General features: G+C 39.5%; 1 protein-coding gene across 2 annotated transcripts; it reads right to left on the reverse strand.

Annotated features, from left to right (window-relative positions):
• Nucleotides 1-891: 891 nt before the first annotated feature.
• LOC135741007 (uncharacterized) lies at nucleotides 892-20,200 on the reverse strand. Of its 2 annotated transcripts, none has more exons than XM_065259628.2 (14): nucleotides 19,729-20,200; nucleotides 19,061-19,181; nucleotides 17,061-17,168; nucleotides 16,694-16,730; nucleotides 14,743-16,589; nucleotides 14,639-14,666; nucleotides 11,345-13,107; nucleotides 11,191-11,239; nucleotides 10,949-10,992; nucleotides 9,733-9,883; nucleotides 7,781-9,621; nucleotides 7,564-7,600; nucleotides 7,320-7,397; nucleotides 892-7,014 (listed from the first exon to the last, which is right to left on the reverse strand). In XM_065259628.2, exons 1-14 carry the CDS (start codon nucleotides 19,815-19,817, stop codon nucleotides 1,571-1,573), a joined length of 11,637 nt encoding a protein of 3,878 aa, XP_065115700.1. In that variant the 5' UTR covers nucleotides 19,818-20,200; the 3' UTR covers nucleotides 892-1,570. The 2 variants fall into 2 exon arrangements, with proteins under 2 accessions (XP_065115700.1, XP_065115691.1); XM_065259619.2 differs by having other exon boundaries at nucleotides 7,781-9,624.
• Nucleotides 20,201-21,527: the final 1,327 nt, after the last annotated feature.

Raw genomic sequence — 21,527 nt, forward strand, 5'->3', positions numbered from 1 at the left:
CCAAGGTTACATGGAAATGGGAGACTGATTGCTTCTCAACGACATCTCAGGATCTGCTCCTGAACACAATATTCTGTGATGGATCTGTAGTCTGTAAAGCAATTGGGTTAAAGAATGGCTGCAAATCATCGACAGGCTACAGGGGGCCAAACCTACACTTTGAAAAGCCTGAACTCCTAAAAAAGGCATTAAAAAGTGAAGATATTAATCATTAACATCCATCGACTCAGTAGGAGAGTTAAGGGCATTGGTAGGATGTGGCGAACCAGAACAGGATTATTATAGAGCCTGTTAAGAGTACACAAGACTCGATTTAGAACATGAGTACAAAAAAAGGTTGAATAAGCAAATTAAATTTTGTAAGGGTCTAACACCTGTAACCAGTTAATAATAGCAGCTGTTAGGCTTCCACAATGTTTACAGTTACGACATTCATTTCCTACTGTACTTGTTGATAGCCCAAAATCAATTAGGCCGTTTGATATTATCTGTATCAATTAAAAACTGTGTCGATTAACAATTGCTAAGTCCCTTTTTGTTAGTTCCCAAAACGTACTGCTGTAATTGTCTTTTGTTAGATATCACTTTCCTGTATAAAACTTTATTATGTATTTATCAGCATTATAGCAGTTATTCTGCTCTGTAGATAGTAAATGACCTCTAGTTAAATATATGAAATATAATGATAGTAATTTTTACATATAGTAGTGCATAAATGGAGCTCATACAATGATAAAATTACACATTATCTAAGGTAATCTTAGTAGACATGGGTAAAAACAGAATACTCAGTAGTTGAACTTTTACAAAAATAGAAAGGCTAACACTGCCATCTTGTGGACATTTTTAAATGTGTTTCAAATTGCACAAATTTATAAATGTAAACAGTGCTTTTTAATCATTTTGTTTATTTTAGTCAAATATATATGTATACATCCTTCAGGAGGAGGGCTTCTGGGAGAAATGTTTACAGAAAAATCTATTTATCTAAATAAAACTGCAAACAAATTAACCATTGTAACACGCATAATAATACAGAGAAAGACCAGTTTAGTTTGTGCTATGGGATGAAACTTCGACAATAAAACATAACCATCATGATTCAGTGTGATAAAATGCGGTTCTCAGATCAACTCAAAGGATTTACAATAATTAAAGTCCTTTAAAGGTTCCTGAAGATATTAGGAGGTTTCCAAAGTCTGTTATGAAAACATCTAGGCTTTCCATGTCTGATGATTTGAAGAATTATGTTGGGTTTTTGCATAAAGGCACAAAGCAGTAAGGCCCCCCCAGGGCATTGAATTTTGTTTTTTTTTTTTGGCAAGACATTGGTCCCAATTGACAGTCCTCTTTCCATACCACTTAAATGTAAAATGAAGAAAGCAAAACATCAATAAAACAATGACATGATTATACTTAAAGTGTACAGGGCTAATTCATTTATCTAGTAAAAAAAGCATACTGAAACCTACAGTCTGATGTGATCTACAGTTTAGAATGATGTGGGCCATTCAGCAGTATGAGACATCCTAATAGGAGAGCTTTTTTGGGCTCAGCTAAGGCCAGTTGTCTACAAAGGATACAGCTCAGAACTTATTTTTCCCTCTCTAAAGCTACTCTGCATGCTGGACCAAGGCAGAGCTGCCAAAACCCTAAGAATAGTTTGAATGTTGGGAAAAGACTGGATGTCAGACGTCTTGAGAGTGTCAAAAACAGTGTCAGGTAGGTGCTGGTGAGCCACAAATAAGTGTTGCCATCTATCCCTCCACCGTTGCAGCTCATCCTCGAGGGAGTTTGGGTCAGGCAGGTCATTCTGGAACACTTTGACAAACTCAACATCCTTGCAACATCCCTCCACTTTGGACATGACGTAAGGCACAACCTGCAAGCAGCGAAGAGCAGACAGAACATCCTGGGAGAGCCCTTCCATTTCTGCAATACAGTACTCAACAGTCCCTTTACTGATGTCATCTCTGTAGTGCACATTTAAGGGTGGTTGTAGTGAAGGATGCTGTACTGTGAGCTGCAGCCTAGAAGCTAATGCAACTGCCTCTTGAAACCAGGATTGATGGTGAGAGTCAATACAGTTCTTTATTTCACTGAGAGAGGACAGAACATCAGACAGGCTGCTTACAGCTTGATACACATCATAGGAATTTCCCTGAAGGCTTAGGTTTTTGGTGAGGCTCAGGATGTTTCTCATAATCACAACTGTCAAAATAAAATCAAAGCTCTGGATGGCAGAAAGAAAGCTCTGAGCCATTGCTATATTTGCCTCAGTGTCATGGTTTTCTTTCATCTCATTTAAACAACAAAATATGGCCTCTAGAATGTCTGTAGTAAGTTCCAGAATGTCAAGGTTTATCGCCCATTGGCTGCTGCCAAGCTTGGTTTTTAGCTCATTGGCCTTGTTTTCATCCTGGAATACACGAACAACAGCATCAAATAGCCTTACTTGTCGCTGATCATCCTCAGAGAACCACCTTAACAGCTGTTCAAAGCACTCAAAACTGTGTCTTATATCTCTTAGAGAGGACAAACTAGTTAGCAAAGAATGGAGGGTTACCGGGCTTGGGAAACCAAGGGCAAGAGGAAGTCTCTGGGAAAGCAAAGTAGAAGCTTGTCTCATTTGAGAGACTGAGGCACCTGGTCTTCCCAAGTTCTGACCTCTGCAGAATGCCAAGTTTAAACCCCACTTCTGTGAGAGGGAAATGGTCAGGGTATCCACAAATAAAGTGATGTTTGTAGAAAGGGGTATAAATGCTAAGATATTTTCACACTGAACATCTTGTTTGTCAAGGTAGTGTATTCCTACAGGGATGTATGGTTGGCCATCAATTTGTAACTCTAGTCCAGCAACTATGGTAAAGTACTTTATGTCACAAAGTTCATTAAGCAATTTCTCTCGAGCAGAAGTATCATAAAGGGTCAGAACCTTTTTGTCAGGTCCTGTGTCATCCAGGGAAACTACTTTTTCTGTGCTGTCCTGAGCCTTTGCTGTAGACTGATCTGTGTCTTCGAATTGTGCTGCTGTGATACGATCAGTAATATCCTCAGGTGAATCAGCCATGGAATGGTCAGTAACACTGATTGCAGTGGGCTGATCAGAGTGAGCATGTACGTCTGCAGTTTCTTGGTCAGAGCCGCCTGGGGCTGTTAAAATGAGCTGATCTGTTCTTTCCACAGCTACTTTAGACTGGATGGAGCCAACCTGATCTGCTTGGGAATGATCAAATTCACTTCCGGAATTCCCTGGTACTATCTGATCAGTTCCATTTTGACTAAGTGCCACAAATTGGTCAGGTACACTTTGATTTAATGTACCAGAAAGACTAATTTCATCTTGAGTTTGTACTACAGACTGTTCATCGGCCATAAGCTGATCAGCCCCACTTTGATCTTCTGATAGTATTTGACTAGTACTACCTTCATCTACTAACCCTGTTAATGAATAATCTACTTCACCTTGACCTTCAACTGTAGGTGGAGTTGCAACTTGATCTTCTGTCACATACTGATCAGTTACACTTTGATCTGTTACCAATTGTCCAGTCTCATCTTGATCTGCTGTCATAGACTGATCATTTCCAGAGTCAACTATCATAAGCTGATCCCCTAATATTAACTGACCAGTTCTAGCTTCGTTTGGTATTCCAGTCTCAGTCACACCAGCATCATTTTGACCATCTGCTATAGACTGATCACTTTCAATTTGACTAATGACCACAAACTGATCAGGAACACTTTGATCTCCTGTTACTGAATGACCACTTCCACCTGCTCTCTCAGGCTGATAATTTTCAGAGTCAACTAACATGAGATGGTCAGATCCATTTTGATCTTCTGATACTGCTTGACCTGTTCCAACATCATTTGCTAACCCTGCTTCAGTTGGACCAACCTCACTTTGACTCTCTACTACAGAATTATAAGTTTCAACTTGAGCAACTGCCACTAACTGATGTGCAACACCGCGATCTGCTGTTACAGACTGATCAATTTCATTGTCAACTACCATAGACTGTTCAGACACATTTTGATCCTCTGAAACCACCTCACTAGTCGCAACTTCATTTGCTACCCTTGTTTCTGTTTGACCAGCATCACTTTGACCCTCTACTACAGAATGATCAGTTTCAACTTGAAGAACTGCCACTAACTGATGAGCAACACCATGATTTGCTGTTACAGACTGATCAATTTCATTGTCAACTACCATAGACTGGTCAGATACATTTTGATCCCCTGATACCACCTTACCAGTTGCAACTTCATTTGTTACCCTTGCTTCTGTTTGACCAGCATCACTTTGACCCTCTACTACAAAATGATCAGTTTCAACTTGATCAACTGCCACTAACTGATGAGCAACACCATGTACTGCTGTTACAGACTGATCAATTTCATTGTCAACCATCATAGACTGATCAGATACATTTTGATCCTCTGATACCACCTTACCTGTTGCAACTTCATTTGCAACCCCTGCTTCTGTTTGACCAGCATCACTTTGACCTTCTACTAGAGAATGATGGGTTTCAACTTGAGCAACTGCTAATAACTGATGAGCTGCAATATAATCTGCTGTTACAGACTGATCCATTTCATTGTCAACTATCATAGACTGATCAGATAAATTTTGATCCTCTGATACCACCTTACCAGTTGCAACTTCATTTGCAACCCCTGCTTCTGTTTGACCAGCATCACTTTGACCTTCTACTAGAGAATGATCGGTTTCAACTTGAGCAACTGCTAATAACTGATGAGCTGCAATATAATCTGCTGTTAGAGACTGATCCATTTTATAGTCAACTACCATGACCTCATCAGACACACTTTGATCTTCTGATACCACCTGATCAGTCAGAACTTTATTAACCGACTCTGCTTCTGTCTGAACAGCCTCACATTGACTCTCGACTACAGAATGATCAGTCTCAACTTGACCAACTGCCACTAACTGGTCAGTTTCACCTTGATCTGCTGTCACACGGTTATCAATTCTTTGGTCAACTACTATAGGCTGATCAGATACACTTTGATCCTCCAATCCCACCTGACCAGTTCCAACTATTTTTGGCACCCCTGCTTCTATCTGACCTGCCTCATATTGACTTTCGACAACAGAATGATCGGTTTCAACTTGCGCAAGTACCACTAACTGATGAGCTGCAATATAATCTGCTGTTACAGACTGATCCATTTCATAGTCAACTACCATGACCTGATCAGATCCACTTTGATCTCCTGATACAACCTCACCAGTTACAACTTCATTTGCTGACCCTGCTTCTTTCTTACCAGCATCACTTTGACTCTCGACTACAAAATGATCAGTTTCCACTTGACCAACTGCCACTAACTGATCAGTTACACCTTGATCTGCTGATACACAGTGTTCAACTCCATTATCAACTCTCATGGGCTGATCAGATACACTTTGATTCTCTGATACCACCTGAACAGCTACAACTTCATTTGCTACCCCTTCTTCTGCCTGACCAGCATCACTCTCAACTACACAATGAGCAGTTGCAACATGACCAAATGCCAATAATGTTTGAGCTACACTTTGATCTGCTGTTAAAGATTGATCCATTTCATAGTCATCTACCACAACCTGATCAGATACACTTTGATCCTCCGATACACACTGAACAGTTCCAAACTCATTTTCTAACCCTGCCTCTGCCTGACCAACTTCACTTTGAGTCTCTACTAGAGAATGATCACCTTCAACTTGAACAACTTGCACTAACTGATCAGTTATACTTTGATCTGCTGTTACACACTGATCAATTCCATAGCCAACTACTGTGACCAGACCAGACCCAGTTTGATCCTCTGACACTAACTGACCCGTTTCAGATTCATTTGTTAACCCTGCTTCTGTATGACCAGCCTCACTTTGACCCTCTACTACAGAATGATCAGTTTCAATTTGATCAATTGCAATGACGTTATCAGTAGTGTCATGAGGTGCTACATGTGTTACATTCTGATCGGTTCCTGAGCCATCCAAATCTTTAAGTTGACCAGATTCAATTTGAGCCTCTGATATTAAATGAACAATTCCACTTTCATCCCCTGACTGTGTTATTATCTGACAAGCTTCATTCTGATGTTCCACTGTAGACTGATCAGTTTCAACTTGACAGACAGCGAGCTGCTCTGCTACACCATGTTCCCCTGTTTCTGACTGGCCAATTCTACCCTGATCTGCAGTTACAGGCTGATCATTTTCACTTCTTTCAATTTCCATCACTTGATTGGTCTCTCTTTGATTCTCTAATGCCAAATCATCATTTACACTGTGATCAACTGGCATTGGATTAACAGATTCACTTTGACCCACTAAAACCAACTGTCCTGTTTGTTCATCTTCTGCTAACCTTGTTACTGTGTGACTACTTTCATCTCGGCTTTCCACTACAGAGGAATCAGGTTCAATGTGGTCAACTGCCATCATCCGATCCTGAACATTTTGCAAGTTTGCTGACTGCTCTGTTCTACTTTCCTCTGCTGCTACAAACTGATTGTTTTCACACTGATCAACTTCCATAGCTTCACTTTCATCGACTGATACTAACTCACCACTAATTTGCTGTTCTACTGTAGACTGCTCAGTTCGGTCATGCTCTACCACCATCAACTGATTAGCTGCATTCTGATACCCTGTAACTAACAAACCAGTTTCACACTGATCAAGTATTTTGGACCTGTCATTTACATCTTGGCCAGTCAAAATCAGTTTATCAGTGTTATCTTGACCTAATGCTGTGGATTTTATAGTGGCATCTTGGACAGATTCTGTTGATTGCTCAGGGGTGCTGATCAGCAGAGGGCTGTCATCAGTGATGACATGAGTTACAGCTGTGGGTTTGTCAGAGCTGTCGACAGTTGAAGACGAATGTGGGTCAGGTGTACTTGTGAGTGTTTCTTCCACCTCATGAATCTCAGTAGACCCATTAGTTTCCATTGCATTTTCATCTGGAGCAGCAGCGTTCGTTTCTAAACAAAAAAGGAGAGATGGTTTTAAAATGAAATAAATAACCAGTGTTTGATCACAAAAAAAATTGAAGTCCTGGTGGGACTGATTACTGTTAATAAACAAACAATAAATTTAAATTCACTTTTACCATTACATGCTTTGATAGTTGAACATGTGTATATTAAGTCCAGCTAAATGATTTTCAGGTTGTTGGCACCCTCCCCAAAATGTGCACCAGCTGCCACTGGACACCACTATTTACATGTTGGCAATATTCATAACCCTGTTCCCGGTTTTTTACAAATATTTCAAAATTGAAAATTACCATTTTCAGCATCCGTTTCCTCTTGTGGGTAACTAGAATTATTTGCAGTTATCTCCTGTGGAGCCATGGCAATCACTTCTGAGGAAGGACAGTAAAAAAAAGGTGTGTCAGTGAGATTACTCAATCTCTTATGCATCTAAAGCATCAATATTTTTACTTTTGCAATTTACATTATTTTGAGGGCCCATGTGTGTCATCAACTGAAATAATAAGAATATAATTTTAAAGCAACGGTTTTGCTTACCACTTTCCATTCTCAAGTGATTGATTCTTGCTTTTACCTACATGTACAAAAGAAAATGATTACCAGCCTTACACACTAAAAAGTAATGTACAGCCAATAAATTTGCAACAAGCAAAATACATGACTAATGAGTTAAAAAGGACTGTTAGTTCAATTAAGGCTTATGAACAATGAGGTGTACTGAAAACAGTGTAATAAACTGAGAATCTCACCATACCTGTACAAGAAACTGATGAGTCTCCAGATCACCCTCCATGCATTTCTCAATTACCTCTTCCAGACTCTGCAGTGTTTGACGATGCATAAGCAGCATGACTGCATCAGTCTTACTACCCCTGCTAAAGATACCATCTCTGAGCAAAGTTCTCAATGAATTTAGAGTTGTTTTCATAAGATCACACTCCATGCTAATGCTAGGCAAGACAGCCACAAGCTTAAGAAGGGTTGCAACGTTTGGAAGTTGTTTGGCTTCACTGTGAAGCAATGTCTCTGAGATGGAAGTGGGAGGAGAAACATCTTGGTACTTCTCCCTCCATACTGTGGCCCAGTTGTTGATGTCTTCCTCAGCTGTTTCTGGTTCAGGCAGATCACTCAGGTAGATTGTGTGCAGTTTATCAGTGGATTCAGGGAGGATGGGCAGAGGGTTACAGGTTGGTAACAGACACAACACCTTAAGTGCTTTCAGGTGATTTTCAGAGAAGTTAAACTTCATTTCTTCAATCAAACCATTTAGAATCGGTAGGCTAACAGTTGCCATGTAGAAATTCTCTGGTGAATCATGACTACTGACAGATTCTGAATATGACAGCAATCCTGCGACCTTAACAGCAAGTTCCACTCCCTCCTCAAACCAAGTAGAATGCACCACACTCACATTTTCCAACATCTTGCCCAGAGTATCTATTATTGGTAAAATCTTCTCAAGCTCGCAAACAATGTCAGCAGGGTTTCCGCAGCGAAACACAGTGCTACAGTTCCTCAAGGGAGCACAGGCGTTCTTCAAAATCACAAGAGGGATGACAAAATCAACGTGCCTGATTGCTGTGGACAGGGCCTGAGAATGCTGTGACATGCTACTACTCCAAGACCCACTTTGATTGAAGCTAACAGAATCCAAGCAGTTGAGGGCTCCTTCCAGCATGTCTACCAGAATATCAAAGAAGTCCTCTCTCTTTTTCCATCTGGACAAGCAAGTCTCTGGGATCTCTGCAAGGGCTTCCCGTGGAGTATTTAAAAGTCCATCCATGGTCTTAGCAAGTTCATTCTCTAACTTTGGTGACTGGTCAAAAAACTGTAGCAGATCCTCAGCTATCTCTAGAACCTTAGTAATAGAGGAATTTTGTAAGCTTAAAGCCAGCCAATAGGCAAGTCCACAAGATTCACTGGGTGTGTTCACAGCTAACGGATAGCTCTCTAAAAAGCCCAAGGCCATCTTTCTGAGACTTTGGCTTTTTGTACCAATGCACATGATGGACTGTCCACGACAGTAGCCCATTTGAAGTCCCCAATCAGCCTCAAGAGTGGATGTAAGTGCCTTAGCTTGCAAATTGACATCAGAGCTCTCGTCAAAGGGTAGAAACCCTATGAGCTCCACTTTAGGAATGCAGTCATTTACATAGCGAATAAACACTGGAAGGAACTTTGCCTCACCAGCTGAGATAGCTCTGTCAGTAATGATGGAAAAGAAAGGAGAATCCTGAACTTCACTGAGGATTTGTTCTCTTATAGACTTTACAATGCATTGCAGCATTTCCCCTTCTGAAAATGACATCCCCTCTTCCTGTACCCAATGACATGAGGCAAGGTCCTGTAGAATGGAATCTTGCTCCTGTTTACTGAGGTCATTAAACGAGCAGTTTCTCCTTGCAAGCATGACTGCCTGTTTAAACACTTTTTCACAGTTCGGTATGTTGTCCACTGGTTCATCAGAATGGCCATTCTTATCCATATTTCTGTCCTGTTCTTCGGTTATTGCAGGTTGTTCCACAGCTACCGCTTCAGAGATATTTTCTGACTGATCCTGAGTGTTTATGCTTTCTGCTTCTTCAGGAATGCCTGCTTCTAGAATGTAATATATGCATAAATATAAATATATATATATATATATATATATATATATATCCAACGTTTCAACATTTGGATGTCACAAGTATCAAACCAATTACATACCTTTGTTTGTTGTCTCTGAATTCACCACTTGTGTATCTGAATTCACCACTTGTGTATCTGAATTCACCACTTGTGTATCTGAATTCACCACTTGTGTATCTGAATTCACCACTTGTGTTTCTGAATTCACGACTAGTGTCCTAGAGTCATCCTGTGAATTACAAATTTACTGTTAGTTACAAAAATATAGTCAAAAATACATCAGCTCAAGCAACTTAAAATAATTGAAAATGTTTTCAACAAGATTAACACAATTTCCTTAAACTTTTCTCAATCATTGTTCAAATATAAACTTTGTTGTTAACACACCATTAATACAACTTAGGGGTTGTTTTACATTTTGCGACAAGTGGCAAGACAGTTACAATCTTGCCATCATGGGTACAAACATTTTCCATATACAGAAGTGGGGTAAAGTGCAAAAGTGTAACCCAATGATGCTAGTAAGTGCCTCAAAGCTAGTACCGTATTTTCCAGACTACAAGTCGCTCTGGAGTATGTGTCACATCAGTCAAAAATGCATTTTGAAGAGGAAAAATATAAGTTGCACTGGACTATACGCCGCTTCATTTAGACAATTATTTCACAAAGTCCAAGCCAAAGAACAGACATTTAATCTGGAAAGGCAAGTTTAGAAATCTAAACACTGCCCAAAACAGCAGACAGAATAGGTGTCCGTACATGTTAAAGTAACATAAACAGTTATTTACACGACACACAATTGCATACAGAAGTCATGCTGCATCAATGAATCCATTGAATTACATAAATAGAGGAGCAGCATAGAGCTGATTCTCGCAGCTGTAGACGGTAATGGTTTCTCTTGGCTCATATGAAATAATTGACAGAAAAGTCAAATATCCGGAAAATATATACGGTAAGCAAAATCATGCTACATCTCTGTATGAGGCGACTACTGTAAATACTGTATTCAGTGTTTCAGGTAACAAAATTATATTATAATAAAAAAATTTAAAAGAATGCCTTTTATTTCTTATTTGAAATAGAATTAGCTTTCAGAGTCAAATGGGTTCTGTAAAATGGGAAACGGCAAGCATTATTCACCTTCATGTTCATGTTAAACCTATTAATATTAACCCTATTTTTAAAATTAAAACCAAATTTTACGCCATATTAAACCTAAAAATTTTCAAAAGTTGTGAAAAATGTAATCTCTGATTGGTCAGTGACAGTTTAAAATTTCAATTTATCAAACCTGATGAGTTTCCCGGTTTTCAACTTCTTCCATATGGTTGTCATCTGCAAAGTTTGCAAAGGAGGAATTAAATACCATATCTTGGCATCTTATTATAAAATTATAACATCCACTAACATTTAAAGAAATATTAACATTTTGGTTTTCAGCTAGTTGAAAATCTTAAAGGGAAAAGCATCTAAATGCGTTAATTCAACTTTTTCCTATACATTACCGGTACTTAAAAAATACAAAAAACATACCCTCTGTTTTTATCTCAGTACCCCTTCCTAAAGTTTTGGATTCTTTATCCTGTGAAGTACAAGTACAACAGAATCAGAAATATTTCTGAATACAATTTAAAACTATCAGCAGCAATTGAATTTCAAGAAGGAATTTTAAAACATGAATCCTTACCAGGCATATACCCTCCAGAGTCTTAGGTGTGACCTTTAAGCATTGAGTAACCATTTTGTCAAGGTCTCTGTTAAAGTCAGTTCCCACCTGAAGCATTGCTAAACAGGGCGATCTGTCCTTAGGAGAAGTATTGTTCAAATAGTCTTGATACATTTTATGCCGCTTCACCTCACCACAATATTCCAGAGCTGTGCTCGGCAACACGCACAGGATTTTCAGCAATGTATTGATGTTCGCAAAGTACTGCATTAGTGGTAGGCGCAAAGTCTGGAAAATGGTTTCTGGTATGGTTATATTGACCACTTTGGTCTTCCACTTAACTTTCCAGCAGCTGAGCTCTGTGAAGAAGTTGTCAGGGTCGGGAAGGTCACCGATGTACAATGGAGGTTTTGACTTGAGTGTTTCAAAAACATAGCTCATTGTAACAGAGCATGGAACCAAAGACAAAAAGTTGAGAGCCTCCTTGTGGTCGTCAGAGAAATAATCCTTCACCATGTTTATAAGGTGATCAACCAAAGGGACACTCATTGTGTCTTTGTAGTATGTACCTGGTTTCAGCAGACTGTCCCTTGGAACAACCACACTATCAGGCACTTTAACCTGCACACCCAGATTTTGAGCAAAGGTGCACGCTTCATCGAACCAGTTTTGATGAAAAACCTTGATGTTGGTCTTCACTCGGTTTAGCGTGGCCACAATACCACTAATCTGACACAGCTGCGAGGCAGCACTGAAATGGTCTTTCTGCAAAGCCGCACTGAGTTCTCTGGTGAAAGACGATGCATTTTTTAATGCGACAATTGCCACAATGAAATCAAAGTCCCGCATCAACTGAAGCAGTCTTTTGGCTTGGTTGGAAACCGCTAAAGTCCATCCTTGCGGTTTGCAGTCATCAATATTTTCTAGACACATTGCCAAAGGCTCCAAAATCTGAGCAAAGACTTCGTAAGAGTCATGCTTCTCAAGCCAAGAGGAGCAGAAGTTTCCTTGAAGCTCATGAATTTTCTCATAGCTCTCTCTAAGGCCTATGGCTAAGACTTGATCCAATTGTTTCTCAAAGAAAGGATCGCTGCGGAAAAATGACACGATCTCTTCTAACGTGTCTATGGCTCTGATGACTGCAGCTACGGGAACTGACCTTGACCACCAAGTATTGAAAGAGTAACATGAGAAGTGCGTGCATATAGCAAGAGGCTGCATCTCCTGTACTTTACATGCAAAGGCTTTGAGCTTGTAGGACACTTCACCATTGCCAAGGTAAGCCTGACCTCTGCAGTAGCTCAAATCCAGACGCCACTCTTTTGTGACAACATCAACCAGTCGTTCACACATAGTGTCGGTATCATAGCTGACCTCAACAAAACCCAAAAGCTCAAGCCGCATGACATCAAAACTGTCAACAAATCTGAGGAACGTGGGTAAGTAGTCAGTTTCTCCAAATTTGACAACTCTGTCAATGAACAGGGAGAAGAACGAACATCTGACCTCTGCCAGAATTCGATCTCGGACCACATTTTCACATACTTTGAGGACTTCGTTCATTTCAGACTTTGTCACGTATTCCACCTCTTGATCACCTGGAGTGTGTTTGCCTTGTCTGTTACATGCTGCAGTGACAGCAGCCCGAAGAGCAGATTTTAATGCTTCTTTATCCGTTTCTGCACACTCTGGTGGTTTCTGCCTCTCAACTTCCATATTTAAAGTCATCTCTCTTGATTCTTCCATGTCTTCTTTCGAGGCATCATTTGCACTGGTGTCTGGTACTGTATGGGGTAAAATTAAATTGAAACGTTCATCATGACTGCCCCTTATTTAAAGCGTAAAGTTAATAATGTTCTGAATGATATATAGAACAGGGAGTGCGCATACATGCACTGAATAAGCGGATAAAAAACTGCTTATTACAAAAACCTGTTTTCATGGGTATACATGCAAATCAATGAACCGGCACTTAATTCCAAGTGTGATGTCGCGAAAAGACATGCGCAAATGAACAAAACTGTGAGAAAGCCAGTTAAGGTGTTTACATACAATGCAAAATCGAGGTAATGAGCAAAAAAAAACCCTGTGCTAGGGTTGTTGCGGTGACAGAATTTTCCCACCGGTTAATCAGCGCGTGACAAACACGGTTTTACCGGTTTCACCGGGTGGGAGGGGCTTATAAATGCACAGAAGTTTGCATTTTACTTTCACTTTTGAATTAGATGCAACTGTTGTTTAAATCCAGCGCTTGCGTACGCTGCGTTAAATTGCGTATGAATTTGCATGCAAATGCGAGTGCAAGAGCTGGTTTAAGTGCTTGAGTCAATGTGCGCAGGTACTTCTGACAGAAACCCGCCAGTCCCAAGCAGTGCAACCGGCTAGGCTATTCCTCCATAAAGCGCTGCTTGAATGATGGGTTTATTATTATTCTTAATGAAAAACACAACAACAAAACGATCTCGCCTATATTAAACATCATATATGTATCTTATAACAAAAACGAGTAAGCACGCGGCTTCTGCCATCGTCTGCTCGGCGCAGTCTGACAGGAATAAAGGAAATCTGACACCCGCAGCCGCTGCTCTGTGATGACGCGAGCCTCGCAAACTCTGACTGAAAGAAATGAAATCTGACACCTGCTGCTCTGTGACGTGATGCGCGTTCAGCTTAGTTGAATTCAGGGAGCAGACACATTCAGTTGTAAGTGTTTGCTCTCTCTAACGAAACTAAATTATTTAATTACAAGAAAATATCAAAACGACGGTGAAAGACGGTGTCGCGGTGGGCAAGTGATCTAACCGGTGAGAGGCTGAAGCACCGGTAATCACCGTTTCACCGACTATCGCAACAAGCCTACCCTGTGCCGATCAGTTTTTGCTTATGCGGTTTATGGGCTTTCCCCGATAATAGAAAACCATTTTACATGTTTACATGACACAACATGTTAAGAGTTTATTAAGCATAATCAGCGTAAGACTAAGCATGTAAACGCACTCAGTGTATTTAAAAAAAAATCTGGTTACACTTTATAGTGTATTAGTAAATGCATTAGCTAACATGAACTAACAATGAACAAAACATTTGTTAACATTTATTAATATTTTTTTCATGCCAGTTCATTGGACATTAACTAATGTTAACTTGACTTTAAAAATGTATTAGTAAATGCTGAAATTAAGAAGAACTATGATTAATCAATACTTTTGAGGCATTGTTGATTTCATGTTAGCTAATCTATTAACTAATGTAAAGAAATGTACACAATCTTATTGTACAAAAAATATTTCTGTAAAAGAAAATGTATTCCCATACCTGATGGCTGCACTTCCATGACATCATCCTAAGGATAAATAAAAGGTTACTATTGGCCCAAGACATGATTCTTGTATTGCATTTATATATAAAAAAAAAATTACCTCTTTCAACAGCTGTAGGATTTCTGGATGTTTCGTAATATACGCCTCCACCATTTCTTCAATGCTGAAGTGAACATCTTGATTGACATAAACGAAGGCCATATTACATAGTCTCTTATCTACAGGCACTTCTTTCATGTAGGAGTGATACCTGTTCAACACCATCTCATACTGTCCGTAAACGTCTGGTTCTGCAGTGACGCAGGGGATGGTACCCAGCACTCTCAAAAGGCTCTGTATATTTGGATAAAAGCCTATATCTGGGATCTTGAGGGTAGCGAAAACATTGGTGGGAAGGATTCTTCGCTTGCTAGCATGTCTCCATTTCACCTCCCAACAGCCAAGCTCATCGTAAAAGGAGTCAGGGCGAGCCAAGTTGTTCAGGTTAGCATCAGCAACTTTGTCTTTGCGGATGCTAAAATTGTGGTCGGCCATATATGACGGCACCAACGACAACCATCTGAGGATTCTCACCATCTCGATGCCTAGAACTCTTTTGACTTCATCCAAAAGGTATTGCAAGACTTTCTTGCTCAGCGATTCCCTATAGTAATCCTCCAATGAAATCTGGGGTTTCTCCTCACCTTCACCGTTGGTCGCCAACTCCGCTGGAATACTAACTGGCACAGATAACTTCTTGGCCCTGCCCAATGCATCAGAAAACCACTTTCTATGAAAAATGGCGATCTCCTGCATATATTTGTTGAGAAGCTTTAAGGCGTTGGAGATGGTGTATTGTAAGGTGCTGCTGATACTGATAAATCCCCTGAGACTGGGGTTCAGGATGCTTACACAACACAGTGTGTTCTTCAAGACCACAAGAGTAACAATGAAATCGAAATTCTTCAGCCTGTCTTTCAGCTTTAGGAGCACTTCAACAGTGTCTGCATCCACATTCGAAAGAGAGCTGGTGCACATCTCTGCAATGCTGTTCAAAAGTGGCTCCAAGATATCAAGCATCGTCTGAAAAGCATCAGTGGAGTATTCCCAATGATTCTGGCAGGATTCCTTGACGCGGTCCACTTCACCTTTGATGTGGCCGTACGAAGACGTAATCTTGACATCCAGTTTCCTCGCCAGAGTTTCGGACTCTCTAATCACAGTAGCAACCTGTTCCACAGTATCAACAACATCTTGAATGGAAAGGATAGGCATGGCGCGAATCAACCACATGTTGAAAGCATAGGGTTCACTGGGGGCTAACACTACTTGGGGATAATCCCGCAACATCCTGCAGGTGAGCTCTTTCAACTTCTGACATACAATACCGGATGACAGGTAAGTGAATCCACGGCAGTGCTCCATCCGGAGACCCCACTTGTTGCAGATCTCGGATATCAGCAAATGAAACAAATTGTCTGAGTCGACGTCACATGGGAGGAATCCCATAAGGTGCTTCTGTGGGTAGCCTGCACTTGTGACATAGCGGATAAACAAAGGGATCTGGTCCTTGCCCTCGATGTTTATCTTGTCTTGGAGAAGTATAGAGAAAAATCGGGCAAGGCGCAAACTGTTGCCGATCTCCTCATGCATAACATCCTCTCCTAGTGAAAGCACTTCTTTTCGGTCAATTTTCTCTGCACATATGGTATTGACAGGGAGCGGACCAGTTGGGTCACTTCCCAGTGGTTTGGCAGAGTTGGGAATTGCATTGTTGCCAATGCTGAAACCGGTGAAGGCTAAAGTCTCCTTGAAGTAGTCTTTCAAAGTCTCCTTGACTTTGGACACAGCAGGATCCTCTTCCTCGGATTCATCAGGTACAGGAAGATTTTGTGTTTTGCTGTTCTCACCTGGGTCATTCGGGGCTTCTGCCTCTATCACAGAGGGTTGCAAGATTTCTGTGGTACCTCGAGAAAAAAAAGAAAAAAACTCAATATGGTTTTCTGTAAAAAGTTTAATTATGTAGTTACAAAATAAGAAAACATTGCAGAAATAACATCACATTATCTACCTTTAGATTTCTTTGTGACAACAGGCTCCTCTGCTGACTGAAAACAAAAACAAACAAACACATTTTATTATTAATATTAATTTTTTGCATATTGTCATATGTAAAGTTTACCTCAGCTTTTGTATTTAAACCATTTACAGCTTAACAATAATTTGTTTTTTTTCAAAACCGTGATAAGACCGAAAAAGATACTTCATGCTCTCTTTGGGCTAGTACATATCTGTTAACTTCATGTTTGCAAAAGGATTGTATTTAGTTTGTACATAAATCTAGTTATAGTTAAAAAAAAAGGCAGCTCAATACTAATGCATGACACTATTAAGAAGAATTACAATGTGTTAAATCATAGGGTGATATTAATACTCACTTTCTCTCTTGTTCTTTTTCTGCTGCTATTTTCTGCTTTGTCCTGGTTGGTTACAAAGTCAAATATAGTAGGAACTGCATTGTCCTTAAGAACAGCCTTAACAGCGCTCTAAAATAAAAATAAAAATGAATTTTACACATTCCTTGTTAACGGCCAAATGGGGTAAGCTGATAAATGAAAATCCTGTCATCATTTACTCAACCTCATGTTGTTCTAAACCTGTATGTTTTTTCATTCTGTTAACCACAAAAGACGACATATTGATAAATGATGGTAACCACACAATTGACGGCATCCACAGACCTCCATATTTGTTTTTCCTACTAGTAGATAGTGTCACCTGGCTACCAACTTCTAACAAAATGTCTTCTTTATCTGAGGGCAATGACAATTTTTATATTGGGTGAACCTTTTACAGCTCAAGTGATCAAATAGCCTGCGCGCACATTTCGGCAACAGAAGTGGTGTTATTCGCCTTTGGTTCTAACGTGTTAGCAACCCAAAAAGTTTATTAAAACGTTTTCGCAGCATTAAAATGTCTGGTTGTTGCGTTTGGTTGCACTAATATAATATACTAATATACACGTTATTTTTGTCCATCTGCTAACGTCTTCTATCCACTCCACTATAGTACAAGGATTTGGTAGCTGTGTTGAAAAAGTTGATAAAGTCAACTTTTTAAAATAACTTTCTCTGTCCGTGTTGCTTCACTGCTGATTTTTGCCATACTTCCGTTGCCTTAATGCGCGCGCATAAGCTGCCACGTCATCATTGTGTACAAACAGTAAAAGGGTCTATATCTTTTATTTATTGTGAAATATGTATTGACTAATTCTAACCAAAATATTAAAGGTGCACTGTGTAACTTTTAGGAGGATCTCTTGACAGAAATGCAATAGAATATACCCAACTATATTTTCAGTGGTGTATAAAGACCTTACACAATAAACTGTTATGCATTTATTACCTCAGAATGAGCCGGTTTTATCTACGTATACCACGGGTCACCTTACATGAAAGTCACCATTATGCACCGGCATAAGAAATGAGACTGAACTTTGTAACTAACTATGCCGATCTTATACATGCACAAACAGTAACCCACTATATCAAAAAAGAAAACATGAAATTGTATTTTTTGATCCTCTTAAACATACTGATTGTGCTTGAGGGGGTCTGTGATTGGACGAAAGGTGTTGGAGATCATTCTCAAGTGTCGTGATCAGCACTGATGCTGGTGACGCCTCAAGAACTGACAGACAGATGGCATTAAAGTACCATAAGAGCACTTCGATAGCAGTCTCCTCTGTATGGTTTCTCAAATCTGTCTTGCGGGATTTTGATGTTATCTGTCGCTCAGTACTTGTGACGCCACATCAAAGGCGGTTGCATGATTTTTTAAAAACCACTTTGGAAAAGGGAGTATGTGCGGAGTATACCAATACAAACTTGTCGCCAATTGGTTGTAAGGGGCACGTCAACTAACCAACATCGTTTCGTGGGTTGCATATGTGTGGGGCGGGTCTATCAAAAAAAGGTCCAGATTCTATTGGGGAGGGGCGTGTTTGTTTAGGTGATTTTAAATGTCAACAATGGCTTTCAGAGATCATGCACCCCGTCTTGAAATCGAACAAGCCTGTTGTATCAGTCACTGGTTTGATCAGTGTAGCAGTAAAAAAAAAAAGGGACGCGGGAAGTTCCGTATGGGACAAATAAATTAGGCTCAAAACACATGTCCCGGCTAATACGGGACAGTTGGCAACCCTAACTACTATTTTTTTTTTGATCTGGGCAAATTTGACTAAAACTTCACACATAAAATAGATTTTGGCAAAGAAATGACTTCTCTCATGCATCTTTCGGTTACAAACAGCTGAATGATATGGTCGATTTCTAAATATACAGTGACACAAATTAACTATGACACATTACTGCTTTAACATAATGTACGAATATAAAAATGCCAGGAAAAAAAATCTCTGGAATTTCTGCTTGCTTACCTTTTGACATATCATAGACTTGTCAAAATGTTTTGAGCATAACATGAAGTTCTTGTGTAAATATTCGGGTGTTTTGGTCGCCAGATCTGGTCTGCTGCTGTTGCTGACCCATTGCTGGCATCTATAGACAAAAATAAGGTTACTGCAGTGGCGCAAAAGTGATGATGAGGAATACTAAATCCTTTTATAAGAGTTCGCGTGAATAAAATTGAAGCATAATTGGTCAGTAAAGGCCACCAAGTGCCATCATTAAATCAAAATTCAGGCCATAAACAGAATGACATGAATTGAGGGGAATTAAACTCCTGCCATTTTGAGAGGGGCCTGATGATGGCGAACGCGTACTGGACTCATTTGCTTACAGTAACCCCCATAAAAGTTGCAACAATTACTTTGAAGAAACGCTACAGATTATTTATCATCACACGTTACAGAAAATTATAACACAACCAGATTACTCAAAGAAACAGATATATTAGTCATAAGCTGAAGATAAGCGTGCAACGCATTCAATGAATCATTGCAGGAGGGGGGCTAAAGCTAACCGCTAACAAATAATGCTAATTTGCACGTCCAGTTTCGGAATACATATCTAAGATATAAGCAAATATGATAAAACGCTTTGTTGTAAAACGCATTTTTTCCTAGAACAACAAAACCGCACTTACCGAACCGTATCCAATGGGAACCTGAAGAAGAAAACGTTAGACTGGTCCGTACTCTGCTTGCAGTTTGCTGCAGCACAGGACTCGGGCATTTTGGACTGGATCAAAATGAAAATCGCATTGCATGAATCCTAGGCGAGCAAAATGAGACGCTTTGAAACGCACAAAGCGATCGCATGCATAGAGGTTGCGCGATCGGACGCTCAAGCGTTGTTTCGCTTCATCGCGAGCATTTTATCGGAACACGCTCGTGGACGATATGTTGCTATCCAGATCAACAACCAGGAAGAACACCTATGTCGAGCGGAAATAGATACTGAGACGAAACTATGGAGAGATACCCCGACACTCTGTAGTACCGTGCGTAGTTTCTCTTCTTATGTGCACATTAGCACAAAAATTCCCAACTGCAGTGCAGAATAGCTGTATTTTTTTGTGTGTGCCAGAATCGAAATTGTTCTCTTTTTCCACGAGGCGCCAAGATTTTTTCCAACCCACGTGAACAATTAAGGTCACACCTCTTTCATAACATAAGTATAAAGGCAAATTGGTATGATATGGAAATTGTGATGAAATCGATTTATTTCCGATTACCTATTTTTTTTAAGACCTTACGCAAGTTTAAGAATAAAAATAAATGTATTAAGTAAATAGTATCCACAAAAATTAATAGGAAGCATAGTTTAACTATGGTATTTGTGGTAATAGTAAAACCGTAGTAACCACAAAAACGCCAATGTCATTGAATTATATGATAATAATAGTAAAACTATGGTAATATAAATAAAAATCAGTTTGTTAAAAAAAAAACTGGTACACTTTTACTATAATAAAACTATGGTTAATTTTTTCTAAGGGTGTGGTTTGATGCAACAAAGAAAAGCATGTCTCAAAATAGATAATTAATATTGGACTATTGAATCTTTAAAACATGTAATACTCATTTTATCTTATAAGCACAGCATTCAGTCATCACTCATATCAATGTAAATAAAACATGGTACACTTTTACTATAATAAAACTAGGGCTTATTTTCCTAAGGGTGTGGTTTGTTGCAACAAAGAAAATCATGTCTCAAAATAGTTTATTAATATTGAACTATGGAGTCTTTAAAGGGACACTACACTTTTTTTGAAAATATGCTCATTTTCCAGCTTCCCTAGAGTTAAACATTTGATTTTTACCGTTTTGGAATCCATTCAGCCAATCTCCGGGTCTGGCGGTACCACTTTTAGCATAGCTTAGCATAATCCATTGAATCAGATTAGACCATTTAGCATTGTGCTCAAAAATAACAAAAGATATTCGATATTTTTCCTATTTAAAACTTGACCCTTAGTTACATCGTGAACTAAGGCCGACGGAAAATTAAAAGTTGCGCATTTTCTAGGCCGATATGGCTAGGAACTATACTCTCATTTCGGCGTAATAATCAAGGACTTTGCTGCCGTACCATGGCTGCAGCAGGTGCAATGGTATTATGCAGTGCCCGAAAATAGTCCCCTTGGTAACTTTCATTACCAGGGTACTATTTTCAGTACTCTTTGGTCATTTTTTTGCGCTGCGCTAATGGTCTAATCAGATTCAATGGATTATGCTAAGCTATGCTAAAAGTGGTACCGCCAGACCCGGGGAGCTGGAAAATGAGCCTATTTTCAAAAAAGTGGAGTGTCTCTTTAAAACATGTAATACTCATTTTATCTTAAATGCACAGCATTCAGTCATCATTCATTTTTTATTTAAATAAAACTGATATTTTCCTGGGAAAGGAAAACATAAAATTTCCCATAAATATGTAATA

The sequence above is a fragment of the Paramisgurnus dabryanus genome, chromosome 10 (assembly GCF_030506205.2).
Source record: "Paramisgurnus dabryanus chromosome 10, PD_genome_1.1, whole genome shotgun sequence".
NCBI classification, from domain to species: domain Eukaryota; kingdom Metazoa; phylum Chordata; class Actinopteri; order Cypriniformes; family Cobitidae; genus Paramisgurnus; species Paramisgurnus dabryanus.

Excerpts from the sequence above, each read along its gene's own strand:
- LOC135741007 (XM_065259619.2), bottom strand. The coding sequence starts at position 19,817 with ATGCCCGAGTCCTGTGCTGCAGCAAACTGCAAGCAGAGTACGGACCAG. Across the intron at positions 14,667-14,742 it reads TCCTACAGCTGTTGAAAGAG|GATGATGTCATGGAAGTGCA; the intron begins GTAATTTTTTTT and ends ATTTATCCTTAG. Across the intron at positions 7,015-7,319 it reads GGAAACGGATGCTGAAAATG|AAACGAACGCTGCTGCTCCA; the intron begins GTAATTTTCAAT and ends TTTTTTGTTTAG.